Genomic DNA, 10,000 nt, shown 5'->3' with positions numbered 1-10,000 from the left:
ACAACACAAAACAAAAGTATTATTTTCTTTTTTAATTCAACATTTATATGTATATATATACACACACACACATATATGTTTATATATATATATATATATATATATATATATATATATGTATATATATATATATGTTCTTAAGATATACCGGTACATTGCATCGAGGAAGATAAATGCGCGGGCGTCCAAGTTTCCGATGCGTGCTGGAGAGTAACTGGTTCGGCAGGAAGAGAAAAGAAAGAATGAAAGAAGACGAAGAAGAAGACGAAGAAGAAGACGAAGAAGAAGAAGAAGAAGAAGAAGGATGCTAAGAGACCAGAAGAAATATTTCTCGATTAAATGAACCTTACGTAAGAGCGAGTAACTCTATCTCTCTCTTTCTCTTGCTACTCTCTTAAACAAGAAACATACTTATGTATTTATGTATGTACGTACGTATGTATATATGTATACATGTATGTATGTATGTATGTATGTATGTATGTATGTATGTATGTATGTATATAGGTACATACGAATTGACTCGATCATTACGCGTCTAGTACCATGCCAATTTTACGCTGTACAAGTTCGCTCCGATATCTTTCATGTTTTTTAATCAGATAAATAAGCGAACAAGATGATAAAATTGACGATGAGGTTTTATATGTCAAAGACAGAGAGAGAGAGAGAGAGAGAGAGAGAGAGAGAAAGAGAGAGACAAAAATAAAGAGATACGTAAGTGATTTTATTGTGATCAACGAGAGACAAGGGGAGGAGATTTTTAAAAATTGAAAAAGACAAGAAACAAGAAAAAAAAACGAATGAAGAAAGAAAAGAAAAATAAAAAAAGAAGATAAAAAAGAATTATAGTATCACAATTGTATTCTTTTATCAATGTACAAACGTGTATCGAATTATTGCGATAACATTTTGTACGGATCGATCGAACGACATAAAAATAATTGTGCATTTTGTTTCTTTCTTCTTTTTTTTAGTCTTTTTTTTCTCTCTCTCTCTCTCTCTCTCTCTCTTTTTCTTTTTTGATATTTTTCCTTTCTTTTTCTTTTCTTAAGTCAATTAATCTCAAAGGGATGAAAAGTTAAGTTCTAAGATTGTTATTCGAAAAAGTAATAATTTTATCATCATAAGCATTTGATTCAGGATCGATCATTTGATCGTAATTATTTTCGTTAATATATTTATATACATAAAATCGAACAAATTATTGCATCCATGTAAAACTCACTATATATATATATATATATATATTTTTTTTTTTTCTTTTCTTTTTTATAATATTCATTTATCTTTTTATTGTAAAATTTTTAAATATTCATTTTTTCTTTCTTCATTATAAAATTCGCATCTTTGGCTATAAGTTTTAATTTCAGTCGAAACATTAAAAGAAAAGAAAAGAAAAAAGAAAAAAAAACTCCTAAAAGAGAGAGAGAGAAAAAAAAGTTTTTATTTATTCGATCAGTATTATCATTAATTAACGATAAATATCTCGCAAATATAAATGTTCAATAATAAGTATAATATATGTTTAACATTTCAGTATAAATAATTAAATTTTAAAATTGTGTCACTTATATTACCTATTAATATACCTAATAAAAATACTGACTCATTTATTTAAGTCGCTCATTAAATATTTTAAAAGATATATTCGTCTGATGAACGGTAACGTTGAAAGCAAAAAGAAAAAAAAAAAAAGAAAAAAGAAAAAAAAGAAAGAAAGAAAAAAGAATAAAAAGGGAAAAATAATGGTACATATTAATGGTAATACAACAGTACCAATTGTTGCATTCCGATGAAAATACTTCCGTCGAAATAAATTCTCATTTTGTGAAATTGTTTATCCCGTTAAAATAAAAAAATGGAAAAAAATCGCGAAGAGGAAAAAAAAATATAAAAAAAATTCGTTTTCTATTTTTCTCTTTGTACAAAGAATAAATAAAATATTTTCTATTAAATTCAAGTATACAGTTTTATATATATATATACACACACACACACACATACACAGACACACATATATATATATATATATTTCTCAATAAAGATATATAAATTCGTTCGAACGTAATTAAGTACCGTTCGGAAGTGAGATCGTAGCGAGAGTAAAAAAAAAAAAAAGAGAAAAAAAAAGAAAAAAAAAAAAAAAAGAAAAAAAAGAAAAAGAAAGAAAGAAGAGAGAAAAAGGAAACAAGAAAAAACGTATCTATCGTACGCAGTTGGACGATCTTTCGTGGAAAAATTTTTTCAATGGCCTACAACAACACTCGATCTCTGAGATTCTAACGGATTGCTGCTCTTATCTTATCCGATCCAAACGGATAAATCGACGTACCCACGCGTTGCCGACAGTACGCGTAGGAGTTTTAAGAACTCGAACCTTTCTCCGGCAGACATCGTGACGCTTATACGAGAAGTTCGTCTTCATCTATTTCCATCTATCTCCTCTCTTTTTCTTCCTTCTTCTTCTTCTTCTTCTTCTTCTTCCTTTTCCTCATGATGATGATGATCATTATTATCATCAACAACAACAACAACAACAACATCCAATATCATTTTTCTTTTTTTTCTTTTTTCTTACGAGTGATCAGGATTGATTTCGTTGTAGAAAATAGGTAAAAAAAATTTCATGAATGAGTCAGAATCGAAACGTTTCAAATGGTGCTTTGGGTTTTAGTTTTACCGGAAGAAAGTTAGATGTAGGCAGACAATAGGACTAAGTGCCAAGAAAAAGGAAGAAAGAGAGAGAGAGAGTGAGAGAGAGAGAGAGAGAGAAAGAGAGAGTAAAAGAGAAGGGAGAAGGGGGGGGTGTCCCCTTAACCAGAAGAACGTCGTCTTTCGTGATTTGCATGCAATGCGAATGTAATACGATAAATATGTATGATTTCGCTGAGACAAGAGTGAAAACGTTTGATGGGATAACTATTACACACATGGATATTTATATATACAAATACATATAGAAATATATATGTGTATATATATAGATGTGTGTGTGTGTGTGTGTGTGTGTGTATGTGTGTATATATATATATATATATGCAAACATATACGTAGAAATGCCGGATGCACGGAGTAGATTCTTGCGACACGATCCATCGATATCGTTTATTTCTTTTTACTTTTTCTTTTTTCTTTTTTTTTTTTTTTTTTTTTTTTTTTTTTCTTCTTTTAGCCTCCTCTTTCCCTTCAACGGCAAATGGGTTTAAGTTTTCATAGCACGTAAGTTCCGAGTAAACGAAACGGTAAAATGCAAGTCGTACTCGAAAAAAAAATATATTTATATATATATATATATATCTACACGCTTCCGGTTATATTAACGAGAGAGAGAGAGAGAGAGATGGTTCAATCAGACCGAAAAAAAAATCGAAGGTGTCACGTATGAAAAAAAAGAAAAAAAAAAGGAAAAAAGAAAAGATATATTTAAGAATGACCTAGCCCCTCTCCTCTTCACCTCACTTCGCTGTGACGTCATCTCTCTTAGTTTCGCGCGCGCGCGCGTACACGCATTTAAGTTATGTAATTAGATACATAAATATGTTGGCGTGTAAGGAAGGAAGAAAGATGGAAGAGTTTGCGTTGATGGTATAAATAAACTGAGCACGTAATAGTAGTGATGATAGTAGTAGTAATAGTAGTAGTAGTAGTAGTAGTAGTAGTAGTAATAGTAGTAGTAGTAGTAATAGTAGTAGTAGTAGTAATAGTAGTAGTAGTAATAGTAATAGTGGTAAAATATGTTGGTATTAATCAACGTCCTCGTCATAGAGTTGGTTCGGATGGCGCCGGTAGTAGTAGTAGTAGTAGTAGTAGTAGTAGTAGTAGTAGTCGTAGTATTAGTAATAGTAGTAGTCTAGCTATAGCAATTTCCAAGATAACAATCCCGTGAGTAAATGTTCCACCTTAAAAACACCATACGGGGAAAATCGCAGAAGGATCGGTTTCTAATTATCGACGATAACCGATAATGGCGGTAGATAACTATCCCGATGTTAACGCCATCTAATACGCCGTCAGATAATATTCAGATAAGAAAAGAAAATGCGGTAAGAAATTCTAATTACGTTTGTTAAGTTGAAAATACTTTAGGATAATATCGTCATTTATGATAGTTGATAATAAATGAATGTGCGCGATTAGTATAGCATCTTTATCTCGTTATGTCTCATCGTTGTTCTTATAAATCATCGGCAAATTAATTCGACAAATGTTGATATTAATTCTCGTACGACGAATTCAGGATTATTTTGATTTGACGATAATCGTATGAATTAAACGGATCGAATTATTTAATAATAATCTAATTTATGTATATAAATATATCTAATTTTTATCTATCCCTGTGTATACGTATATATTAAAAAAAAAAAAAATAAATAAATAAACTAATAAAAACATTAAAATTATAATACATATATATATATATATGTGTGTGTGTGTGTGTGTGTGTGTGTGTGTATGTATATAAGGTGTATTTGACGTTGATAAGATGTATGCAGATTTATTGTCCCTTCTTGAGAAACCTTATTACTATTTTGAAATTGAAATTTAATCAATCGATCAAAATAACTTTTTGTATTTACATTTTGCAATTCGTCTAAATTCATTTCTTCGCTTTTCGAGGCGAACTGAAGAAAAAAAGAGAGAGAGAGAGAGAGAGAGAGAGAGGGGAGGGGGGGTAGGGAAAGAAGGAGTAAAATAAGAAAGATAAGGAAGTTCATCTCCATCAATTTCATTCCTGAAATCGAACGTTAATATATGAGCCGGATCGATTAACGCCACTTTTTGAATTTTTTTTTTTTTTTTTATATTTAAGTTGTTAAAATACTGTTTGCATTTTAATATAAATTCGTATATATAAATTTATATAATAAAAATGTTTCATAGCACGTTTCATAGCAAACGAACCGACCAAAAGGCTTATTACATTTAGAAACAGTTCTACAATGTAAATTTGAATTTATGTTTTGAAGGAAATTTATATAAAAAAAAAAAAAAAAAAAAAAAAAAAAAAAAAAGAAACAGAGAAGGAAAAAAAAAAGATCAATTTATTATCATTTCATTACGTTTCCCTCCTTTTTCTTGTCTTTTTTCTTTTTTCTTTTTTTTTCTTACGTGGAATTAATCGATTTAACGAATTGAACGGTTTCGTACGTCGACGAGATTGATAGTGCACGTCACACTCGTGGAATAGAATTACGATTGAAGTAATACGTCGAACTTAGTTTCGCCGAATAAGAAGGTGAAGCAGGAGGTGGAGGAGGAGGAGGAAGAGGAGGAGGAAGAGGAGAGGGGGGGAGAAGAAGGTGCTGGGTGCTTCCAGAAGGCAGCAGCATTGCCCGCGAACGAGCGATTACGAGCGAAGTAGAAAGTAGTTGGGTAATGGTCAGACACGATCTCAGCGAATGAAGGTACTACTACTACTACTACTACTACACTACTACTTCTACTACTACTACTGATACGTTTGAGGCAGCCCATAGGTAACATAACTAATGGCGAATAAAACGTGAGGGGCGGGAAGAGGAGAGTGAGGTTATAGGGTCTGAGGATTATATATGTCGGATGATTGGTCTTAAAAATTTTCCAAGAGATTTCCCGATCGCGAATCCTTGGTACATTTAAGAGACATCGCGTAATTACGTTACAATGATTTTTTCATTGCGTTATAAGCTAGAACCAACGTCAGAGCATGGACTATAAGCTGCGGCTAGCCGCAAGTTACGAAGAAGAAGAAGAAGAAGAAGAAGAAGAAGAAGAAGAAGAAGAAGAAGAAGAAGAAGAAGGAGATATCATAAGCGATTTTTTATGTTGGAATAATTTAAATGCAAAACCCATCTTCTTTCCCTATCGTAATCGGTTCATTTTCATCGTAATACGATCGTAAAGAGGAGGAGGAGGAGGAGGAGGAAGAGGAGGAGGAGGAGGTGGAGGGTCAAAAAACAAAAAAGAAAATCAAAAGACAAAAGCAAAAAAAGGAAGATTCGATTGACCGAAGAGCGGTCAAGGAAAGTATGATCGCCGGAAGTAAATGGTATTTGTCAAATCGTTGAATCCCTTTTGATATTCGTCGTCGTTTAATTCAGCTCAGGAATCGAACTCCAAGGTAAACCAAAAATGGGAGGGTGGGGTGAATCATCCCCTATGATATTTCCCCTATGAACATCTCTTGTATCCCTCTCCCTATCTCGCGTACTTAGGGTCTCATACGAGAGAGAAGAGATGATGTTTGTTGTTATATCCTCCATCCCCCTCTCCACCGCCTCTCGAGGTTCTGATCAAGCGTGTATCCATCATTAACTTGGATTTCTCGCTTGGTGGATTTATCAAGCTATTGATAAATGAAGAATGAACTCGAAAGACGAACACGTGGATTAGTCGTAAAGTTGGTCTGATCTTTTGCTTTCCCCTCATTCTATTACCCCATCATCACCTTCCCACCCTGTCGTATCGTTATTTAATCCATCAATTTTTCGATTCAGAATCTTTTATTCGTATAACAGTGATAGAATCCAAAAGTTTGAGAGCATACGATACGTAATAATAAATGCAATATTATCGGGCTCTTAAGGGGTTTTTAAATGGCTAATTAAATGTCTTCTCGAGATACCGACGATTACTTCTTTCAGAAAGCTTGTATTCGTCCCTGGTTCTTAGAAGAGATCATAAAAATCGCACGTAATACCACTCAGCTCCTCGATAACTGGTCCGCCGATGGATTAACAGCCGACGGTGGTAATCGGAGGACTTCCTGAACCATCCGAGAGAAGTGCATTTCCTAGACGTCATTATAAGTATCGGTAGTGGAAAAGAGGGCCGCGAGGGGATGGGAGAGGAGGGGCGACGATTAAACGAATAAGGACTTATGGCAATAGAGAGAGAGAGAGAGAGAGAGAGAGAGAGAGAGAGAGAGAGAGAGAGAGAGAGAGAGAGAGAGAGAGAGAGCGGCTATTGCTGCCACTGTAGCTGTAGCTGTAGCTGTAGCTGTAGCTGTGGCCGTTGCCGTTGCAGTTGCGGTTGGAGTGCATCTTTTATAACGCCCAGTAAAATGCACCTTTAAAAAGATTTCCCTGGGGCTTCACGAGCTTGGCGAATTTAATGATTTCAACCCTTTTACATTGGACAAATTACTTTCTAACTATTATGTCGTGACTGGCGTCATATCTTCTTGTACTTTTAAGACCAGATCACGACGCGAACGTCCGGATCGAAAAAGAAAAACGATTAAATATCCTCTTGCGCTGGGATGATCGAAGAAACGGGATTGATTTAATTTATGAAATCATGCCGGAGCGGTATCGATTAAAGATCGTTACTTGGTTTTTAAAGAATAAGGGGGGAAAAAAAAGAAAAAGAGAAAAAGAAAATAAGAAAGAAAAACTTACGAGTTAGAGGTAGAGCGTGCCGACTCGTCGAGGTGCTACGACCGTGACAGCCAAACGGGGTCCGCACTTGGTCGGTGGTAATGGTGCCGTGGTCGCGGGTGGTGGCGTTTCCGGTCTCGTACATCCAAGCCCACTTCCACCTCGAAGTTCCCAGACTAAGTTCGTCAAAGAACGTGGTCTGCTCAAACGCCGCGATCTGAATAAATGACAAAATATAAAAGGATAATTATATTACACGTGAAATAAAAATGTTATATAAAAGAGTTTTTATTAATGACGTTATTGTTCGTTCGTTTCTCATTTGTTATACCTCTTTTCTGGAAGTTTAGCACCCGCACCGGAATCACCGGACGTCCTACCACCTGAATGGCTAGAATCTAGAGTCCCGTCAAGTTCCATAGCCTGTTGCAAATTTGTCAGACTTTTATAACGTATATTGAATAAAGGAGAGCCACCTTTATAACCTGGCGGTGTTTCCTTTAAAGGTGATGCACTCTTTTGCCTCATCAAAGGACGTCCCCTCTGGGTGCCGCTATTTTTAACGTATAACTTTGCCAATGGTGGCTTCTCGAGTTTCGGCTGTGGAGCTTCCTTAACCGCTCGCCTCGTTCTCTTCTCAGCTTGAATCTTCTTCGTTGGGATTGTCTCGATCGGTGGTGGTTCCGGTCTATCGTCTAACAATGGGGCGATCGTAACGGTGACAGGTGTCAAAGGTGGACTGGAACTTTGGCCGGGATTTAATGGGCTTTCGTAAGGAGACCTGACGCTTTTGGGTAAGGGCGCGAAGCCGCGAACGTAATCGTAAATCTGATCTATCTCGTCGTAATCCTCGGTGCAGGAAGAAGGTGGCACACGATTTTCGTCCCGGTATCCGACATGACCGGAGGATGTCTGATGACCGCTACTGTGATAATGATGATGATGATGATGATGACTGCTATTGTTGTTCCTATGATGTCCAAGAGGAGCATTTTCCGAGTTGGCAGAAGATCGCCTTAGAAATCCCGATGCACTTCTGGTCTGTCTCGAGGGCTTACTCTCGCCCAAGCGACCGTCTAGAACGTGTGCACGATCGGCAACGTCGGCTACGAGCCGTGAGGCTCGTTCGATCAACCTCGTGAATTCTTGCATCAATCTAAGTGCCTCCTCGTTTCTCGCCTTGACCAACTTCAAAGGTGCCGCCAATGGCAACGCCACCGCTGCTCCCTCTCTCTGTAAGGGCAATGCGAACACGTGTTCCTCCTCGAAGGTCGAAAGGAGCCTTAGCTCCGGCACGAACTGGGACGATGATTTCAAGCCTCTCGGTGGCTGTCCGTGGACCAATCTAACCGTTAGTGGTAGCCGTTTGCTCAGCAATGCCTTAGCCGTGTGAACGCCGCTAATGTTATCCTCTCTGGCGAGTGCGCTGAAGCGTCCACGTTGTTCCATGCTCAAAAGTATGCTCTCTCCTCGACAGTCGACGCAACGTAAGAAACGTCCGCGACCTGGTAATGCCACTTCACCGGCCGTCACAATTGTCTCACCAGCTGCCAGAGTTCTCGTTCCTTCGGGCACGACGATTCCAGATTCGTCATCCACTCTGCAAGCTATACCACGTACCGTTTCACGTACCAAGGCTCCCTCCTCCGGGCATCTTCGGGAGAGTTCGTTCACAGACTCGATTCCACGGACCTGTAGGAGTCCAAAGTGTTAAGGATAAATTCTAATTTTAATGCGTATTGCTCTCAGATGGAGAAAACAAAAAGAAAAGAAAACATGCAAAAGATTTAATAAACGATTAAATGAACATTAATAAAAGTCGTTTCTCGTAAACCCACCGCTCGACCTTCCTCGCTCAAAATCTCAAAATATCCGGCGTAGGAGTCCGGGATAGCTAATCTTGGCCCAACCCCAACAACTCTACGTCCTTCCTTGATTTTAACAGCCTGTGCCACAATTTTGCGCCTACGGCCTGCTGACAATAACAATGCCGTACTTTGAAGACTCGGGGCTGGAAGGGTTGGTACACCAAGACCACCATATTGACCCTTTGTAATCTTTATTACAGCCGGTAGACGATATTTAGTGACGAATTCGCGCAAATATGTCGCTTCCTCGGCCCAACGTGCGGCCGCCACGACAATTTGACCATCAGTTGCAGCCATCGTCCTAGCCGTCCAAGCGAGACGGACTATGACGTCTTCCTCTCGTCCTCCTCGAGAGGTTAATCCCTGTTCTTTCCTCCAGGACCTCCTCCTCCAGGTCCCTTTCTCAGCGCTACTCTTCTTGCTTCTGTTTCTGTTCTTGTTGTTGTTCTTGTTGTTCTTGTTGTTCTTGTTGTTCTTGTTCTTGCTTCTGCTGCTGCTCCTGCAAATCCAACTTCACTTCTTTAAGCTCCATCTGAAAGAAAATAAAGATTACATTATTCATTCAGTGTTTTAAAGACATTTATAACGTTTGCAAATTATCTACGATAATCATCCTTCTCTAATTTTCTTTTCCTTCCTTCTTTTTTTCTTTTCTTTTCTTTTCTTTTCTCATTCTACCTTTTTACATTATCTTCTTCTACACCGTGCTTTTCTTTTTTCCTTCTTTTTTTTTTTTTCTACGTTAACGCTACACGCTACGACAATATG

The 10,000-nt window shown here is 37.1% G+C and overlaps 1 protein-coding gene across 9 annotated transcripts in view; it reads right to left on the bottom strand.

Annotated features, from left to right (window-relative positions):
* LOC124951655 overlaps positions 1 to 10,000 on the bottom strand; it is a 164,755-nt gene that overhangs the window by 32,378 nt on the left and 122,377 nt on the right. For all 9 annotated transcript variants that reach the window (XR_007101661.1, XM_047500400.1, XM_047500403.1 and 6 more), the window contains 3 exons: positions 9,203 to 9,764; positions 7,696 to 9,056; positions 7,386 to 7,581 (listed from right to left, as the gene is read on the bottom strand). Coding sequence is in view for 8 of the 9 variants with exons in the window: in XM_047500400.1 (XP_047356356.1) it covers positions 7,389 to 7,581; positions 7,696 to 9,056; positions 9,203 to 9,529 (1,881 nt within the window). In the remaining variant the exon portion in view is untranslated. The remainder of the gene's footprint in view (positions 1 to 7,385; positions 7,582 to 7,695; positions 9,057 to 9,202; positions 9,765 to 10,000) is intronic.

This window comes from Vespa velutina, chromosome 9, assembly GCF_912470025.1.
Source record: "Vespa velutina chromosome 9, iVesVel2.1, whole genome shotgun sequence".
NCBI lineage: Eukaryota > Metazoa > Arthropoda > Insecta > Hymenoptera > Vespidae > Vespa > Vespa velutina.
Note: the sequence above shows the minus strand (reverse complement) of the source record. Positions and strands in the feature narration are given on the sequence as shown.